This window comes from Cryptotermes secundus, unplaced genomic scaffold (assembly GCF_002891405.2).
Source record: "Cryptotermes secundus unplaced genomic scaffold, Csec_1.0 scaffold343, whole genome shotgun sequence".
Taxonomy (NCBI): Eukaryota; Metazoa; Arthropoda; class Insecta; order Blattodea; family Kalotermitidae; genus Cryptotermes; species Cryptotermes secundus.
The window spans coordinates 106,741-128,020 of record NW_019729214.1 but is presented as its reverse complement, the minus strand read 5'-3'; the positions used below and the strand labels follow the sequence as shown (position 1 = coordinate 128,020).

Below are 21,280 nucleotides of genomic sequence, written 5' to 3'. Positions count from 1 at the left end.
AACATAGCAGACAGGAATGAAGGAGATAAAGATACAAAAGTTCATACAACATGTGAAAATATGTCCCGTTGACTCTTCAGTGCTCACTGACTGTTAAATTTAAACTATTTATTTGGATATGAAATGCCAATCTCTAGAATGAAAGAAAGTAATGGACACTGTAGTGCACAGTGATTACATTCTGTGTGAGGTCTGAGGTTGTCACATCTATGAACCCCCTCCTGGGATGTGACGACCTGTGCAACTTTCTATCATACTACAGTTCTGTTATTTAGAAGTGACAGTCTAGGAAAAGCTGCGCAGTGGATGGGCAGGTCTATTCGTGAAAGTTGATGGATGTTGTGATTAGTCATTCGTTCGTTTTCAGTGTGAGCAGATGTCTCAAGTTCAGTTAAAAGCATTCTTCCTTGTACAGTCAAGTTAAAAAGTTTTGACTCTTGGAGTCGTATTTGAATGTATTATTCTCTATTTACTGTATTAACATTTTATTTTATTGTTTATTTTTATTCGTTGATTTTCTTTTTTGTTTATTTATATTTGTACACATTTTCTGTCTCCTTTAACATGCCACCTACACGAAGTAAATTGAGTGGAAAAGTGTTGCAATCACAATCAAGAGAAATTGTTAGTAATGTATATAAGTATATGAAAGAGGCTGGGCCAACAATTACAGTGAAGAACATAGGAGTGGAAGTAGCAAAAGCAACAGGTGTATCAGAAAGTAGTGTCAGAAGAATAATAAGAGAAACAAAAAATATCGAATCTGGGGCTTCCACTTCCTTTTCGACATCCCATAAAGAAAGACCTAGGAAATCTCCACTAGCCACTTTGGACGACTTTAACGAGTCTGTGGTGCAAAGAACAATTAATGACTTCTACATAGTAGAAAAACAGTGTGGGATGTCGATGTTCTAAGAGACAACCATGTAAAACTATAACAATTGTATATATCACATCCCAAAAAATAGTACTCTTTCTTCTGATTTTGCTCTACCTACTTACATGTTATCACCAACAAATATTCTGTTCCATGACTAGATAACGCAACATGACACACATAACAACATTCCCCCCCCACATGATGAATCGTGTACATTTTCCAAATACATTCATTGGCATTCCCACAGAGACTGCACTTTCTCTGCATCTGAATGACATCTATGTGACAACATTTACATACACAGGCTGGCGTATAAAAGGTAAAGGTAAAGCTATCCCTGTAACAGACCCTGGAGGCCCATACACTTGTGAGATGCTGAGGCTCCCACATTTTCTAGAGAGTCAGCCCACAGATAGCAGTGAGGTTGTCAGCATTATGCTGACTCAACCCCAGGGCCACAGCATGGCTGGAAGCATTAAGTCAATTGAAAAATCCAATGACTTCACGAGGAATCGAACCAGTGACCTTCCAACCTGGTGCCTCAACCAGCTATGCTACCGTGTGCCCCTCAGGGCTGGCACAGAGTAAACTTAACTTGTGAGGTGATGCAGCTCACAGAGTGTGTTAGAAGTTTCTTTTACTTACGATATAATTGGAACATGTGTGAGAAGCAGCAAACCACAGAATATCATAATACGAGGGTTGGAACTTTAATAGTGGAAACACTGCTGTAGAGACGCCATGCAACTGAACCAAATAATGTGGCTTATACCACACGTTAGTTACATGCCTATCTTACCTCAGAGAAAGTGGACTCTCCCTTCCCATATCACACGCATGCGCAATGACGAGAACAGAGCCTCGAGTTAGCTGGTGGTCTAATGTAGTGTTGTCATGATGTTTTCGAAGCAGGAACAACGGAGTTAGATACAGATTGAACGTTCCAAAGGGTGTACAGCATGACAGTGTCATCAAGATCTTCAAGAGGCTTGCGGGGAGTCTGTATTGCCTTACAGAACAGTGGCAAGGTGGGTAAAAGCCTTCGAGGGACGCCAAAATGTGGCAGACATGCGTTGGCCAGGTCATCCTAGTGTCAGTGAAGAGGAAGTGTATGCTCTTTCCCCGACAGCAGACCATCAATGTGCAGTATTACTGTTCATTTTTGGAACACAACCTGCGACCAGTTTTGAGAAAGAAGCGGCGAAACTTTCTGCAGAACCCACCCATCAGGATAATGCAGGATAATGCTCAGCTGCATGCAGCCAAGCTGTGGCTGATTTGTTCGATCGATGGGGCTGGGAAGTGCTGTACCATCCACCATACTCCCCGGACTTAAGCCCTTGTGACTTAGACTTGATTCCTAAGATAAAGGAACCACTTCATGGCATTTGCTTCAGCACTGTTCCAGAGATTCTTCAGGCAGTGGACTGCTCCATTCGAACTAACCACATAACAGGCGCTGCTAAAAGTATCCTACGACTTCCACATCGCTGGCAACGGGTTGTACACAATGCTGGTGACTACACTGAAGGACAGTAAAATTTTGAAATATGCATCTATTTTGTACCAGTTGTAAATAAATAGTTGCCACTATTAAAGTTCCAACCCTCGTACTAACTGGACAGACTTCCAGCACAAGAAATACTTGGGGTCACCAAATATCATCATCTGCAGAAGGCGATACATCTGAAGGACCCTCAATTAATGCGACTTGAGGATCAGAGGGTTCTTTCTGTCCTTGGTCTGTCTTGAGTGTAACAACACCAGCTTCCGGATGAGAAGTCAGACCTGCATCAAGAAAGACTTTGGTCTACACTCACCATTTCATGATGAAACTGAAACTCAACCTGGTGTGTTAGTGTCCAGTGCACTTGCAGTAGTGCTGTTCAGAACCTTCATAAGAAGTGAATAAATGGGAAATTCAGACAGTCTGTACTTAGCATGCAACACAGCAAAAGACATCCTGAAAAGAAATGAAGGGCTATAATGGGTGATTGAGGCTGCCATAGATATAATTTACTGCTTTAGTTTTACAGGACTTGTGCACAGTGATTTAAAACTAAGTGCCACGGTGGTTTGGAACAAATACGAAAGTTACATTTCAAATATCGTTAATATTATACACCCTTAGGATGAAATACACTACATGCATGCATAATGCATAGGTTTTTCACCAGGGCCCGGATTCTGATGACATGTCATCTTTTTTTCCTTGTATCCTATGCGATGCTCTTAAATATATAAATCTCGGATATGAGCTGCTGGTTACAGAAATGTAAATTTTATGGGTAATTTTTTGACATTTTTTCATTTGAGGGATAATTTTTGGGTAAATTTTTGGGCTTTTAAGGGTATTTCTTGTCATTTTTGGCCATTTTAGGGAATTTTTCTTCATATGTTTTCTGAAATGTGAATAATATGGAAGGAAAGTGTTCTTTCTCTTTCTTCTAAGCGCTCTCTACAAAGTTATACAATAATAGGTTTTATCCTGGCTCATCCTTTCTGTTCGTTTCGCGGAAGTCCTGACAATACATATCATAAAACAGGGTACAGTAATGACTATTCACACTGCGGCTCTTTGTACAAAGCAATTTGCTTAGTTACACATATTTCTAGTTGGAATCCCTTGCTTCATATGACATTGTTGTTCAGTAAAACTCCTTCAGTCTTCAGTTCCTCACCCTTGACCATACAAATAAAGATACAGTTGATGAAAGGTTCTCAGTGAGAAAAGTTCAGTTCTGTGTTGCGCTAGAGTGATTAATTTTATCACGATGCCAAAAGCAAAGCCAACTAAATCATGTCATTTAAAGAAATTTGTAGCTGAGTTTGGAGATGACATATTTTCAACTGACGGTGACAGTTTATACTGCATGATGTGTGACACAAAAGTAGCGGCGGAAAAAAAGATTCATGGCACAACGACATATTGGCCGCAACAAGCATATACGAGCAGTGCAAATTTTGAACAAAAAGAAACCTGTGCAAATGTTACTGCAACAGTGTTCACCTGGAGGTGGAAATAAGTCATCGGATTTTTTCAAAGATCTGTGTGATGCTCTGGCATCCGTAAATATTCTGTTTTGGACTTTGAACAATGGAAAACTGAAACATTTTCTGGAAGTAAACTGTGGTTGTTCCATCCTGGATGAATCCACATTCAGGAAGAAATACCTTTCCCAGTGCTACAACAGTATCTTGGAAATGATTAGGAAGAAGATTTTTGTTTCTACTGATGAGACCTGCAATACGGAGTCTCGTTACATGGCAAACGTCATCATTGAAACCTTGGAAATTGGCGGACCAGGTGAAGTGTTTCTGCTTACGAGTGAGGTGCTGGGATCCGTTAATTATTCCACAATTTGTAAACTCTGTTTACAAATGTTTCTACTGTGGCCAGAGGGTATACGACACAATGGCGTCTTGCTTTTTGTGACCGATGCAGCCCCATATATTGTAAAAGCAAGCAAGGCAATAAAGTCGTTTTATATGAAATTGGTGCACGTTACTTGCCTAGATCATGCACTGCACAGTGACGGATGAAGTGAGATCAAGATTTCAAGTGGATGCTCTCATGTAGAGGATGAAGATTTTTGTCAAGGCTCCAGCTCGTAAAATGCATTTTAAGTCTATGGCTCCTGGTGTTCCACTGCCCCCGGAACCCGTCATTACAAGGTGGGAAATGTGGATTGATGCTGCAATTTACTATTGCGATCATTTTCAGGTAGTGAGAAAACATTGTAGATTCAATGAAGACGGAGGATGCGAGGGCAATTACAGCTGCTCAGGAACAGTTCTCTTGCAGCGAAATGGAAGGACAGCTGGCCTTCATAAAGCCAAATTTCAGTTACTTGACAGAAGGAATCCAATGCTTGCAGGAGATAGGAGCAACGCTAGAAGATTCGTTCGCTCTGGTGAAAAAAATAGCCAGTGATTTGGAGAAAGTGTTAGGGGACATTGGTAAAATTGTGTCAAGAAAAATGAAAAGTGTTCTGGATAAAAACTCAGGTTATGAAACATTATGCAGCATTTCTTGAATTGTCAGGAGAGTCCTTCAGCGCTTTCAGTATTGAAGAACTTACTGCTAGTGATTTGGTACACTTCAAGTACGCTGCCATTGTGTCTGCAGATGTGGAAAGGAGTTTCTCCAAGTACAAGAATGTACTTGTACACTTCACCAAGTATAATTAGAATGATCAAGCCTAGGAGAATGAAATGGGAAGGGCATGTAGCACAAATGAGGGAGAAGAGCAATGCATATAGGATATTGGTGGAAAAGCCAGAAGGAAAGAGACCATTAGGAAGGCAAGACATAGGTGGGTGGATTATAGTAAAATGGATCTTAGAGAGACAGGATGGGGTGGTATGGACTGGATTCATCTGGCTCAGGATAGGAACCAGTGGAGGGCTCTTGTGAACATGGTAATGAACCTTCAGATTCCATAAAATGCTGGGAAGTTCTTGAATAGCTGCATAACTGGCGGTTTCTCAAGAAGGTCTTAGCTCTATGTAGTTAGTTAAACGTTTAACAAAATGAAAGTTCATGGGGAAACCTACAACAGGGTCTGTTGCATATCTTAACTACAATGACAGATGGTACTATTCAATGCATACTTCACAATATGGCTTTTGAATGATCTTACATCAAGCACAAGACTGTTGATGAATACTGTCTTCTGAGACGCAAGGCGGCATAGTTTGGTGGAAACCCACTGACATTTTGGAGGAATGTACTGCCTCCATCTTCAGCATCAAAGACTAAGGCCAAGCAAGAAAGGAGTAAGAAGGAAGCATCAAACACTGTGAGCTATATGGCTGTCTTACTGGTTGCTAGTCTTACTCTTGACCCTGAAGATAAACGCAGTACATTCCTCCAAAATGTCAGCAAATTTCTAGCAAACTACACAGCGTTACATCCCAGAAGATGGCCCCTGCTGTGAGAACCTGAAATCCAACACAAGATGCTTGCTTAAAACAGAACAGAACATGCATACGAGGAAGATCACAAAATTCGTTGGAATGAAGCGAAAGTCTTGCAGATCGAACCCAACACTACATACAGAAGATACAAGGAATCAGCCCACATGTCTCTGCTGGACCATCCAATTAGTCAACCCAGTGTGGATATCTCTCCCATCTGGGCTCCTGTCATCACAGCAGAAATCAAGAGACTACAGCGACGTCAAGTGTAGTTGGTTTGGGTAACTATTTGTTTCATATGTTGGTACCACAAGGAGTATTGCTTCTCTCCCGGTATGATTTCATTCTAGATATTTCTCTGGTGCTAAGCCTCAAATATGATAGCTTCAATATTTCTTAGCTCTCACAGATGGATTATGTTGTGCTTGTTTTATGAACCCCTTCTGAAACTGGCATAGTTGTCCAGAGATAGGGGCTAGCTCTGTCTATTGGACCCAACTGAGTAGGTTTTACCTGAAGATGGGGACAGATTCCAGTTCCCGAAACTTTGTGTTTTTAATAGAAACTAGACGGTTTTTTTTTAAGAACAGACAAGATGATGGATAATGTCCAGCAACATATTAATTGTAACATCTCTTTGGTTCAGCAGAAGCAGAGATGTTGGGAGATGGATTCATGTGTATGGAAGTTGCACTGCAAAATGTATCTCAGAGGCAGAAACATGACTTAAAAAATACAGTGGAACTACCATTTAATGTTCCTCAACTTAAGACCTCCCCCCTTTGTGCAAATTCAATAATCCCAAGTCAAACCCAGTGTTAAATTCTCTCTGTTTAAGCCTTTCCTCAAAGAAGCCTGAAATGGGGGCTTTTCTGTAGATCTCAGTAAGCTGCTTTACAAGTACAGCAGGATACGCACACAGAATTCATACAATTCAAACACAGTTCGTCAGACCGAAGCACAGGGCACTCCATGCTGATGGTTTAACTGAAATAAACATGAATTTAAAGGGTGCAGCCAAGATAGCGGTGCAGCATATATAAAGCTATAGGCTTGATTTTACTAGCTACTGGAATTCTTCAAATCCATTCTGGTCAATCAAGGATAAAATCATCATTACTCACCATCATTTGTCACCGGCATCTGAGCAGCACGATGTGCTTTGAGCAATGCAGCTGATCTCCCACGTGGGTTTGCCGAGACTGCTCTTTCACCATACTGTGAACCTACAGGAACAACAGGTTCCTCATCATGGCCTCCCTCACCAGCTTCTGGGATTGGTGAAACAGATTTCACAGGTTTCAGCAGTTCCCCAACGTTATCCTTGCGTTCAGCCTTGTTGCTCCCTTTAGATATGCGATCCAGCACTGCAGAAATGTGCTTCTTGAATCGTGTTATGTCTTTCATTGGTTCCAAAGCAATTTGAGCTAAGTGCTGTGAGGTTTTAGAGCCCTTAGCAAGAGAAGTACGTAGTAAATGAGACAGAGCTGCATCTGTAACTTCTTCCCAGCCCTGAAACATATGTACATTCACTGAAAAACTGAATTTCCTCCCTTAAAATACAAGGGTTGGATAAAAAGTAGTGGCAACACTGCTGTAACATGACAGATGTGCGTCAGGTGGCACTAGTGATGTCTGTAGCTGATAGCAGAAGTTCAGTTGAAGTAATGCAGTGAGTGGCTCTGGTTCTGTTTCATTGACTTGCATTGTGCATCATCTTGAAGTGCAGGAGCCCAGTTCAAGTGCCCTAAGAACATGTTTACGAAACAAGAACAATGCTCCTGGATAAAAATTGAAGTTGCACGAGGTTGTACTGCACAAAACTGTTATCAGGGACTGCGAGAAGCATGTGGTAATGCTGCTTTGCCATATCGCACAGTGGCACGATGGGTGAAATTGTTCCGTGAAGGGAGGGATGCCATTCAGGACAGCCGTCGTTCAGGATGACCCCATGCTGACAACCACACAATTCAGTTCCTTGCTTCTTTGCTGGATGTTGATCGTCAATGGGCTGCGTGGGAGTTAGCTGCTGAGGTAGGCGTATGTCACAAAACTGTGCTCCACATTCTGCACGATATTCTTGGATATCACAAAATTGCAGCACATTGGGTACCCCATACAATGTCCAAGTTGCAACAATGGCAATGTTATGCAATTGCACAGGACTTGTTGGACCGGTACCAGAGGCAAGATGATGACTTCCTTGGAAGGATCGTCACCCTGGACGAAACTTTGGCTCCTCATACGAACCGCAATTGAAGTGACAATCAAATGAATGGAAGCATCCTGGCTCTCCTCATCCAAAGAAAGCGCTCCCTACCCAGAGTAATGTGAAGGCAATGTTCTTTGTGGCATATGACATTAATGGAGTGATACTGCACCACACTGTACCTCAACGACAGACAGTAAACGCTGCCTACTACTGCAATTTCCTGCGTAATCATCTTTGTCCAGCACTCAGGAGAAAGCGACAACACTTGCTGGCAACGAACCCCATCATCCTTCATGAAAATGCAAAGGCTCATACTGCTGATGCTGTCAAGGATCTCCTTCGCTGCTGGCGATGGGACATACTGCAACATCCGCCATACTCACCCAATATGAGAACGTGCGACTATGATGTCTTTGCCAAAATAAAAGAACCATTGCGAGGGACACGTTACAACACAAGAGAGGCGATTATTTGTGCTGTAGGGCGGTCACTGCTGGACATCAACAGAAGTGGATGCACTGATGGTGTACGACACCTTCCACAAATTTGGCAGAAGGTGGTACACATGAGAGGCAATTATGATGAAGGAATGTAAGTATGTTTACCTCAGGTAATAAAGTAATTTCAGAACTACAGAAGTGTTGCCACTACTTTTTATCCAACCTTTGTATCATACTCAAAAAGCATTCAAGATCTGAGGTTCTTACAGCGATGACCATACAAAATTGAGTCTTCTGGGATATGATGCCATGTAGTCTGCTAGTTTACTGTTGTTTTGGATGAATGTACTGATGCCATCTTCAGGGTAAAAGAGTGACACTTTGACCATGAAGGTAGAATTAGTATGCTCCTCCAAAACGTTAGTAAACTTCTATCAGACTATGTGGAATCAGATCCCAGAAGACAGTGTTCTTTGAAACAGTGTTATTTACAACACATATAAACTATAAATATGAACAGTACCATCTGCTGGGACATGGTACCATATAGCTTAAGGTGAGGGAGTAGGTGAAGTGGGGGAAAAATGGTACATGATGTAAGAAGGAAAGAACAGGGTGGTACACTAACAAGCTCTTACTAATTACTATTTTTTTGTTCACAGCCCTCTCCCTCTATTACCTATACTTTCCTACCCAGTTCGCCCAGCAAATCCCTCTGAAATATTGATACCTATCTACCAGATTATACAGTGTCACATCCCAGAAGGCCAAAATTTTACACAATCTACTGTTAGATCAAAATCAGTGAAGAGAAGGCATACCAGTTTCAGAACCCATGTTGACCGAGTATAGTAAACTCTTTTAGAGTTAAACTGGAAGACACTAAACTCTGTGTTTTTCTTTGTGGATAGCTTCCATGTTCAAAATCATGAATAACGATTTAAACTCCATCCACTATCATGAACCAAGGTAAATACTGTGCTGGCAACCTTACAGAAGAGAAGTTTGCTGTACGTATGTCTGAATTTCTCACCAGTATATGAATATCAAAAGCAGAAAACAGAATCTAGTACCTTTCTAATGATGATATAATGCCCTATGTCACTAAATTACTATATTCCATTGTTCCCATAGCAGATAGTACATATTAAACTTCATTTGTCTGGTGAAACAATATCTACTGAAAGCTTAGCCCTAAAATTCTAAACTTTACTGTCCACACACCACACTGCTGCTTCAGCAGGACTCAGCAGAACTAGTCACATTATTTACAATATAAATTCCACTATCATTAAGTTTAAATCCAGCTGTCAATGGTGTAGTAGTGGGAGATACATATCCAGATGACAAAGGCTAATAAACATATTATTCTACTCCCTATCCATTTCAAACATCAATACTTCAATCAGAAATGTCTGCTAAGATATATATGCCTTATGGCATATTGAACTGCTAATGAAATTTCAAGAGGCATTCCTTTCACATTAATGTATTCTCTCACCTGCTCCTCTGCATCATAAACAGTTGAAGGGAGGGCGGCCTGTAGGTCCGAGTAATCCTCCTCTGAGACAGTGTTCATTAATCTCATCATCAACAGAATGAGGCGAGTGACACAACCCAGCTGACAGCGAGAACGTAACAGGGCCTGCTGAATTTCCTCCATTTCATCAGTAGAGGCAAGGATCTGCTGGTACGCCTCCTTCAGCAGCATATCCAGATTGGTTAGTGGGGTAGGTGTTTTGTCTTTGAATTTTGCCAGCAAACGGCGCTGGATTACTCGAAACTGTGTTGTCCTCTGACCAAGTTCTTCCTTAAAAAAATATATTGGAACACTGGAGAAATACACTTAGATAATAAAACAACTAATTCAGACAAACAAAATATCATTAAAACAAAAGTGATGATCACCCAACACAATGACTTTCATTTAAAAGGGGAATGAAATACGCTAGAATCCTAAAGCACACTTAACCCCTTGCTTTCTGAATCTCTCAGTGTTTGAACTGCACAAACTCTTCATCAGCTATTACAATTAAAATGATGTTACAACAAGCAGAAGGAGGTGGTGCTGGAGGAGGAGGAGGTGGTAGTGGAGGAAGAGGATGAGAAGAAAAAATAGGAGAAAGATGAGAAAAAGGAATAGTAGTAGGGATGAGGAGGAGAGGATGAAGAAGATGTTAAGAATGATGATGATGATGAGATCCAGAAGAAGTATGAGAAGATGAACCAGGAAGAGAAGGGAGGGTGGGAAGATGAAGGAAGCACTTCAAACACAGGGCGAATAACCCTAACAATTTTAAAATTTTAAAATTTGGACAAGAATTTAAAAGTTTAAAATTAGAACTAAAGATTTTATTGTGGTTGTTAAGAATGATGATGATGATGAGATNGAAAAAATAGGAGAAAGATGAGAAAAAGGAATAGTAGTAGGGATGAGGAGGAGAGATGAAGATGTTAAGAATGATGATGATGATGAGATCCAGAAGAAGTATGAGAAGATGAACCAGGAAGAGAAGGGAGGGTGAGAAGATGAAGGAAATGAGGAGGAGGAATAAAACGTGAAGAGAAGTCTGGTATGACCTCATTTGTGCTTACCTGTATCTTCCTAGCTTTCTCCCTAAACNTTAAGAATGATGATGATGATGAGATCCAGAAGAAGTATGAGAAGATGAACCAGGAAGAGAAGGGAGGGTGGGAAGATGAAGGAAGCACTTCAAACACAGGGCGAATAACCCTAACAATTTTAAAATTTTAAAATTTGGACAAGAATTTAAAAGTTTAAAATTAGAACTAAAGATTTTATTGTGGTGCTATTACAATAAACTCAAAATTGACGTGTGTGAAGTAGTCTACGGGTGGACAGCTATCAACGAGGTAGAAGTTGATAATGACAGGGAGTGTTTTAGATGTTAGATTTTGAACTGGGTGCAGTGTGACAGCGACGTGAGTGTTATACACCTGATGATGGCCGTCTGAGGCCGAAACATGTAGTGTAGGGAGCAAGATCAAAGACACAAATATATTGTTTGCACTTGAGACGGAGTTTATATCATTTATCGTATGGAGTGCAACAGGATGCTTAAATATAATATAGATGAAGGAAATGGGGAGGAGGAATAAAACGTGAAGAGAAGTCTGGTATGACCTCATTTATGCTTACCTGTATCTTCCTAGCTTTCTCCCTAAAGAAAAAATGTGTTCCAATTTCAGAGAAGAGCTCATGTAGGGGTAGTGAAGAGGAATAGGAACATGTGAAGCCCTCATGCCTGGAGAAGTGCCTGTTGAGCCGCTGTACTAGCTGTGAAGTAAGAAGGCAGAGGGAAGGTAGTGTGTCGCACTGCAGACGATAGCGCTGTGATGACTTAGCAGCCAGAACAGTTACTGTAGAGCCTCTTCCTCCATAATACTGGAACCCAGCTGCATTGCTGGTTCCAGACAAGACACCCTCACCAACAAATTCTGCCAACAGCAACAATTCATTCAACATACTGCTGCAATTGAAGACATGAAATCTAAATACATTCGTGAAGAAATTTACACCTTCACTGTCAAATCCAAAAACATGACAGGTGGAAATTTACTTCATGACACAACTAATCTTGTGAAGTGAAGGGCTATTGGGTAGTATAAGTAAACGTCTTCTTCCTTCAGATGTGAAACAAACACAGAAAAACTTAAACTGCAGCTTGTTAAATTTGAAGGAGCTAAGAAATTTCGCTTAGTGGTGGATGGAGTCCAGCTGGGTCCACTCAGCACGGTGGCGACTGATTAGCCTATTGTACCTGCCCCAGTTGATTATGATGATGGAGAATTTGGTGGAATGAAGATTGGCAGGGGAAATCGAAGTACTCGGAGAAAACCTGCTACAGTGTCACTCTGTTCACCACAAATCCCACTTGATCAGACCGGGATCGAACCTGGAACGCTTTGGTGGGAAGCCAGCGACTAACCGCTTGGGCTATATGGCCTGAGTTAAGAGATACTGTCACTGTTGAAACCGTCTTCACTTATTCTCTTCCACTTCTATTTTAAATGCAGTAAGGTCAAATTAAGTTCCAATTTTCATGGAACAATGGATGGCCCTGCAGGTAAAATCCAGTATGGAAATATGGCAGCGAATGTGTTGTAACCGAACCACTGAAATCCTTCCCCCCTTCTTTTTATTTCAGTAGTTATAAAGTAGAATTATGAGAATTACAAAGAAGCATAGGTTAAGACACAGTCAGAACAAGCAGATAGACCGAACTTGCGTGGACAAGGACATCTGTTAGTTCTTGCTTCCAAACATCTGGTGCTGTTTCGAAGAGGGCAGAAATGATACTTCATGGAACCCCCACTGAGTTTCTTTAGAAATTCAGAAGTTGACTTACGGCGGCGGCAAGACACTTTGAGAATTCGAGACGTGACAGTCATAAGTCAACAGTAGGAGGGCCAGGGGTTCATTAGCGACCCTCATAAGTTACATCTCTGTCAATTTCGCTGTTTGGGATTTTAGGCCGAAACTGCTTCTAAAACAATCGGTCATTGGTCGGAACAAAATTTAAGCCAACTCCTCTTATTTGAATCCACCTATCCGAGAATTTTGGAGGAGAAGAGAGGAGGCGGATACAATTAAGTTAGGACCTCTGGCTCGGCAGAGAGTCCAGTTTAAGATTAAGAGTCGGCTACGAAACTTAGAACTTGGCGGAGGTAAAACCCGCGAATATAGTCCAGTTTAAGATTGAGGAGGCTGCTAAAACTTTCGAACTTGGCGGAGGTAAAACCCGCGAATACTTGCGCGTTAAACTAAATAATTTGAGCAAGTACAGCACCGGCAGCTTGGAAGCCGAGACTAGGTCTTATAGTGTAGATTTGTGACTCCGAGTGACTGTGAGAAACAATAAAGTGTTCCAGTGGCAAAGTGCATTGTGTTGGTCAGAAGTGCTTCACCCTCACTTGCCCGAGCCTGACCCTTAGCCGACCTGAGGAGAGAACTCATCGCCAGGAGCTAACCAAACCCATCGCCAGCTTCCACCCCACTCACGCCTTCCCTCCTTAAAAAAATGAATCGCAAACAGCACCTAGCTGTTTGCTGGCGCCCATAATATCAGGTTCTATACGGGAAATCCCAATCCCGTAATCAGCAACGGAAGGAGGAAGCGGTGGAGCCGGAAGAAGCGGTGGAGCCTGGTCAAGCCGGAACCAGCCACGACCTAACAACTTCAACGGAGGCAGCACCAGGTAGGGCAGTCAAAGTGACAAGTGGCAACCACCTTGTGGGCAAGAAGCCTAAAGAGAGGGTGGACGGTTAGAGTGTTATGAGCAGATTACATTCAGGAAACACTTCTTACAGTTCAGTTCTGAATCTTCTGCTGTCTCATCTCCTTCAAAAGAAACAATACGAAGGGGGACCCAAAAATAACCGGAACCAACCTGTTGTGCGCGCATGCTTTGTAGTTACGAGTTGTGCTGCTAGGTGGTGTTAGCTGGGGGTCTCCCGCAACTGTTAGTGAGCTGGTGTCAGTCTGAGTTAAGTGGTTTGTCTGTGGTGCTCTGTTGTGTGCGTTGCTGTTTCAACCCTTTGGCGATTAGTGAGATGGCTTTCTTCGGTCGTGGTGAAGTTGGAGTTTTCCACTGGCTTGATGATTGCTGGATTGCTGGATGAATTCTGGATCGTTCTGCACTTCACTCTTCAAGTCGCGGCAAACATTCACACGGTTTTCTCTTTGGTCATCTCCGAGCAAGCGAGGAACAAATTTTGCAGACACCCGTCTCATATGCAAACCTTCGGTTAAAATTCGCTGGACCGTGCTTCCCAACAGTCTCAGCTGCAGTTTTCCCTAACAGAAAGCAAAATTTCACGCACACTCTTTGTTCCTTCTGGTCGGCCATCTCACTAATCGCCAAAGGATTGAAACAGGAACGCACACAACAGAGCACCACAGACAAACCACTTAACTCAGACTGACACCAGCTCACTAACAGTCGCGGGAGACCCCCAGCTAACACCACCTAGCAGCACAACTCGTAACTACAAAGCATGCGCGCGCAACAGGTCGGTTCCGGTTATTTTTGGGTCCCCCCTCGTATATAAACAGTTATAATTTCATTTGTTTTGCATGTATACTAAACTTGATGTGTCACATGAAGAGATAGCAGAGATTAGGGGTGTCTGAGAACATGGTGCTGGGAAGAATATTTGAACCTGAGGGACAAAGTAAGAGGACAAAGGAGAAAACTGCATAATGCTGAGCTTCATAATTTGTGCTCTCTGATGTCCCCACTCTGGATTAGCTGTCTCCAAACGATATGGAGTTTGTAAACTTTGGGCAGTGACTATAATTTATGGCTGTGTTCTTCTGGGTTATGATACAATGTCCCTTGAAGATTGGAAGAGCAGATTTCTCTGAAATGTTATGGGTGCCATAACTCAAAAGACAATTTGAATTTTGAGCACTGTGAAAAGCCTCATTTGATTATAATTTACTCATGCTCACATGCACATGCACACACACACACACACAGCAGGTTGGTGTAGCAGCATCTATGCTTATCTGGGAAGAGGTCAGTTCAAATCTTAGCTGGGTGACTGGCTATCCTGACAGGACTTCTGTTTTCTTCAGTCCCTCCAGGTAAATGATGGGACAGTACCTTGACTGGGCCATGAACTATGCCTTCCAAATCACATTAAATTCATTATTCACCAATCAACCTACCATCTGATACTACACAGTCACCCCTTCCCCATAGTTACTCACCTGGAAAAAGTTGTGACAGGCTTACAACAGGTTGGTTTGTGTTGAGAGTGACTTTGAAGTCAGCTTCCTTTGCTGGAGCAGTGAAAAGTGCCACTAGTTTCAGTGGTAACTGGGCCACATTATGCAGAACACGTGGGAATCCTCCGGTGCTGGCCATATAAGATGTTATGACTCGTACGTCCAGTGTTGGTATATCACAGCTTTGTTCCATGTAAACATATGCTATTATAGAACTTCTTTCGCCTGTAGAAAGGGAGAAACAAACATTCATCATGTTTATTATTTTATAACACTAATCACACATATCAACAGCATCCATCTTTGAGGTCAAAAGCAGCTTGCTGATTGAGTTCATCGTTCACTCTTTCCCACTGAGCACGGAGGCAAATGTCCCTCCAAAACATCAGCAAACGTCTAATAGGCTACAGAGTGTCACATACCAGAAGACAGTGCTCTTCACAGTCACTGCTGTGAGAACCTCAAATCCAGTAAAATATATACCGTGTTTCAGAACAGAGTGCTAGAAAAATATTTTGATCTATGGCAGGACATGACAAGAGGGTGGAGAAAATTACATATGGAAGAGCTTAATAATTTTTGTCTTCAACAAATGCTATCATCAAGAAGGATGAGATGGGTAGAACACATAACACACATATGGTGATGATGGACACAAAATTTCAGTCAGAAGACCAGAAAGGAACGCACCACTTGTCCAGTCTAGGCACAGCTGGGACAGCAGCAATAAGGCAGATCTTAAAGAAACAGAATAAAGGGGCTCAGGAAAGAGTCCAGTGGTTGGGTCTTGTGAACTCCATGGAGTTAAGCGCTATGTGGCACCATATAACCTGGTAGACAACACTTTTGAGGAATGTACTACCTTCATCTTTGCTGTCAAAGCGTAAGCTAAGCTAGCTATCAGCAAGATAAATGCACCATGGGCTCTGCTTGCTTCACACACACTGAAGGTTGCCTGTTTGGCTTACTCTTCAATCTTGGTCCCTGTTAAAAGAGTTACATCAGTCGACCAGGATATATGAAAAAAAGTGCCACAGGAAGGTAATGTTTGAAAATGATGAAACAGTATGGTACATTACATTAGTCACAACTTACACAAACTGGCAATGGTGTAAGACACTACATGATATTACACTCCAGATGACAGTAAAGTTTGAAAACTATGAATAATTGAGGACTTGTTGCCTAAAGAACCAAGTGGTATGGTATGTCACAAGAGCCACAACTTACACAAACTGCTGATGGTATGTGACACTTGTGACACAGTCAGTGGAGGCTGCACGATCACAGAAACCTGCACCTTGCTCAACGGAGAATGAGGCACCAGCTCAACTGACACCCGGCACATGGGAATCTCTACTCCTTCCTCATCAATGCTGTGTGGAAATGGACATGGTTCCAATTGTGAGTTTACACTCACGGACACTTTCACTTCTTGCTCAGCGGCTGTACTCGTCAATGAGGCAGCTGTACAGACAACAGTCATATAAATTTCTACATGTTCATGGTGGTGACTGTTCCAATTTTAGTCTTCTGGGTTATGGCCCCATTTGGTGTGCGGATGTCAATACTTTGAATGAACACAACTCCAGTTCCCTTTTGTGACAGAACTTTCCTTTCATAAGGGTGTCTACTTAATGTATGACATTCCCTCAAAGGTGTTTCAGACACACAACACTTAAACAAATACACTTACTACTTCTCTTTGTATATGTCTTTATGACTTTCTGCAACTCTGAGAGCTCTTTTCCAGCTTGTTCATAATCTATGGCATGAATTTCCAGGGGAGGAGCCATGAACAGTGAGGGTTCTGTGCCGAGATAGGAGCACTGAAGTTCACCTTGATCTGACAGTAGAACCAATACACCTTTCATACTCTGTAAAATATAAATTAATACTCTTAAAAGCCACAAATACATATCTTTTACAAAAAGAAAAATAAATCTGCCAACTTAAACATGCTGATGTGACAAATTAATTCTGTACATTGCCCCACAAGCTTTCTTTATATAGATGCAGTCACCACTACACGTTTTGGTCATTAAATGACAGAAGTGTACACTGCACCAACATTTTAAAGGAATGTACTGCCACTATGTTCATGGTCAAAGAGTAAACCAAGCAGGAAATTGGTTTCTTGCTTGACTTGACATAGTAGTTTCTCCAAAACATCAGTGGACTTCTACAGAACTATACAGCATTACATCTCATAAGACTTTTACTGATTTTAGGCTTTCACCATGGCTAATTACTGATATTTCTGTTCTTTGGTTGTTACAGTGTGGCTGAGGGCGATGTTGTCAACATTACAGAGGTACCTGCTTCCCCCACCTTGATCGTCAAAGTGTTGAAGATGGAAGCAGCACGCAGCTGTCAAAAGTCCACAACACTGCCCACAAGCACATGATTTAATAACGGAAGGATAATTAACATCATCAGTGTTCAGTGTTCAGTTTCGTTACAGATATATATTTTAAATCATCAAATAAGGCACTTACCAGTTTCTGCTGAGATGAATTTATTACTTCAAATGTTGCTCTAGTGACAGCAACTGGAGCAACGAACAGCTGTGCAGACCAGAGTAGTTTTGTATGTTCATACACTAGCAAGGTGTTAGTCTCTGAGACAATTAGTACCATCAACCTTCCATCGGGTTCTAAAATACAAATACATTCATTCTAATATTAGAATCTGCTGAGATGTGAGAATGTATAGTTCCATAGATGGATAGTAATGTTTTGAGGGAACTTGCTACCTCCATTTTCAGGGCAGAAAAGTAAGCTAAGGGGAGGAGAAAATGGTCCAGACAGACAGAAGGGAAGAACAGGACAAAAGATATTGTGACGTATTTGCGCTATGCAGGACACCCCCTCCCCTGCCAACGGTGACGTAACATAGCTGCGGCTGCTATGGTAACAGGCCAGTCAACACTGCCCCCCTCCCCCACGGTGACAACGCAGGCAACACGAGGCAACAGGGAGCGGTATAAAAAGCCGGTGGAGCAGTATGTGAAGAGAGTGTGTGATCAGTGTGGATTGTGAAGTTTCCGAGTGCAGTTGCAGTCTAGTATTTGCCAGAGGAAGTAATTGTGATACTGCCGATGGCAGTAATTGTGTAATTGTGAATTGTATATGTGTATGAGCGAATGTGGAATAAATTCACTATATCCAATATAGCGTGAAGTTACTTGTTGCGTTACACACCCAACACGTGACAATATGAACTATCGAATAGAGACTCTTGGCACTGTTTAGTTTGGCAGATAGGAGTCAAAGACCGAGAGCATCTTGCTGTGTCCATCCATCAGGGCAGTAGATTAAGTTTAGTGTGAAGGTTTATGTCGAGGCACTTGCCTGACATTTGCATGGAAGGACTGGAGAAAACCAGAGAAAACTTCAGTCAGAACAGCTGGTGCCCTGACAGACACTTCTAAAAGGTACATCCAGAACACAAGTCTGGAGCATTAGCAAACCTGTTCAGTGATTACTTACTGAAATAAGAAGTAAATAAAATAAACTTACCACACTCACTCACTTCTGTCCATAATGCAAATGCAACTTTTTATTTTAAATGTCACTTATAATTACATTTAAAATTCATAAAATGTCATTTGTTGCTACATGTTTTGGCCGCACTAGGTCATCATCAGGCAACCGTTAACTGATGGAAATCACTGTGCTGCACATGATCACACATTAGTATATTTGCATGCTGTGCAATTATTTCCATTAGTTAACAGTTGCCTGATGATGACCTAGTGCAGCCAAAACATGTAGCAACAAATGACATTTTCATGACATTTTATGAATTTGAAATGTAATTATAAGTTACATTTAAAATAAAAAGTTGTGCTTGCATTTTGGATGGAAATGAATTAGTGAGTGAGATATTAATGCAATAGTATGCTGAAATATAATATTATAAAATAAACTTACCAATAAAGTAAGGATGAAAGCAGCAGGGTTTATATTCCAGTCTCTTCATAAATTTCAGGGTCCCATTATCTTTGAGGCAGAAGAGATTTCTCTCTCCGAGCACCAATATATCACAGTAAGAATTTGCCCATGTTACAGCCACAACATCTAAAGCAGCTTCACCTATGTTGTAACTCCACTCAGTGGTTACCTTGCGCCCAGATGCTGATTCCTCATCGCTCGTCCCACCAGCTTCAGCCAGAACTTGATACCTTAAAACACGGAAAGTAGCCAGACGTTATCAACAGTACCAAACGGGATGCTTAAGTTGTAAAATTTGTGACTCGTATTCAGCAGATGTCCAGTCAAAATCTCAGTCAGGGCAGTGACTATCCTGGTAGAGACTTTTCATGGTTTTAATCAGTCCTTCCATGCAAATAATGGGTTAGTACCTTAAATTAGGCAATGGCTGCATCCTTCAAGAACCTTTCCAATTATTTATTCCTTATCATACCATATGTCACTATGTAGTCTGAGCTACTGACAGCATAGTTAAATAAAGAAATATACTATTACCAGTAAACAAAACCATCAGATACTCTGCTGTGAGATATGTCTGTATTTCAGCTGTGTGATACAGGCAAGAAATGTACATGGTACTCTCAAGATGACAGTCACAACTTCGACTTACAGCTTCATGCATTCCCAAAAATGGGTCATATGTCGAGTTCATCATAACTTGAGACATATAAGGTTATGTTCCTGCAGCTCAAGGCCGTGACACATTTTTGAATATTTTAACCCATCATTCTACTCTTTCCACTAAAAAAATTAACATAGGGGCACTGAGTAACAAAAGAAAAAAACAACAAACTCCGTGGTTTTAGTCCGCAAGCTAACTATATCTACCAAGTGACCACCGCTTGTCGGCAAACTTAGTGCCAACTTTAGCAGATAGAGGGTGTCGTGTGGTCAGCGCAATGGATCCCCACGGCCATTAATTTCGGTTTTCTATATTGGACCCGCTATTTTCTTGCAATAGCTCCTCAATTATCCTCATGAGGCTGAGTGGACACCGTTCCAGACCCACTACTTCTCAGAAAAATTCTGGTAGCGCCAGGAATTGAACCCGGACCTCTGGATCTGTAGCCAGCAACTCTGACCAGTAGACCACAGGAACATATTATTAAATATTTAAACTATTAAAAATAAGTTAGTTATTATTGTCGTTTGTTGTCTATGTAACGGGATAAGAAAATTCAAGCGGGTCTCGGATTTGGCTAAGACGTTTATTGGATGATCTCTTCTATACATACAGGTATAATTATTCACTTATAACGTCGTCACATGTTTCTTAAAACACTGTTATAATTACTTCTTGCACCACTAATCTCGGTGAAGTTTTCTGTTCCCTTTGTCAGATGTGAGGTGGCTTCTGCTCTAGTAAGAGCTTACTTACTTACTTACTCCTGGAGCTGAGCCCTTCTGGAGGAGCCGCCAATTCTGTAGCTACTCAAGAATTTCTCAGCACTTTATGGAACCCGAAGGTTCATTACCATGTTCACAAGAGCCCTCCACTGGTCCCTATCCTGCGCCAGATCTATCCAATCCATACCATCCCATCCTATCTCTCTAAGATCCATTCTAATATTGTCCACCACCTATGCCCTGGTCTTCCTTGTGGTCTCTTTCCTTCTGGCTTTCCCACCAATATCCTATACACATTCCNAAAATTATAATTCTGCATATTCTAATTTTTATGTTTTTGGACAGCAGATGAGAAGACAAAAGGTTCTGGACTGAATGGTAGCAAGCATTACCAGAGTTCAATCTCCTTTTGATTTCCTCCTGAATCAGGTTTCGATCTCTTATCACTGTTCACAAATATCTGAACTGTGCCACTTTTTCAAAACATCTGTTTTCTATCGTTATGTCATGATTTTGTCCTGAATTTTGGTGATGAGACAGTAACATAGACTTAGTTTTCTCTGTGTTTACTTCTAGACCAACCTCTTTATTTGCATCAATTAAAGTTTGTGTGTTTTTCTTTATGGTATCTACATTATCACCCAGTAGATACACATCATTGGCATAGACCAACAGCTGATGTGTCCCATTTAATTTCAGTCCCACCTGGTTTCCCTGGACCTTCCTAATGA

At 41.5% G+C, this 21,280-nt stretch overlaps 1 protein-coding gene across 4 annotated transcripts in view; it reads right to left on the bottom strand.

Moving 5' to 3' along the window:
• Positions 1-21,280, bottom strand: part of LOC111865439 (protein PTHB1) — an 83,330-nt gene that overhangs the window by 52,401 nt on the left and 9,649 nt on the right. For 2 of the 4 annotated variants that reach the window (XM_023853477.2, XM_023853480.2), the window contains exons 4-11: positions 19,143-19,393; positions 17,706-17,863; positions 16,904-17,084; positions 16,438-16,674; positions 15,190-15,432; positions 11,613-11,911; positions 9,954-10,262; positions 6,925-7,312 (exon numbers count right to left, since the gene is read on the bottom strand). In XM_023853477.2, the coding sequence (XP_023709245.1) occupies positions 6,925-7,312; positions 9,954-10,262; positions 11,613-11,911; positions 15,190-15,432; positions 16,438-16,674; positions 16,904-17,084; positions 17,706-17,863; positions 19,143-19,393 (2,066 nt within the window). Of the gene's footprint in view, positions 1-2,419; positions 2,669-6,559; positions 6,788-6,924; positions 7,313-9,953; positions 10,263-11,612; positions 11,912-15,189; positions 15,433-16,437; positions 16,675-16,903; positions 17,085-17,705; positions 17,864-19,142; positions 19,394-21,280 lie in introns of those variants that run through there. The other 2 variants (XM_023853476.2, XM_023853478.2) reach the window with 2 other exon arrangements.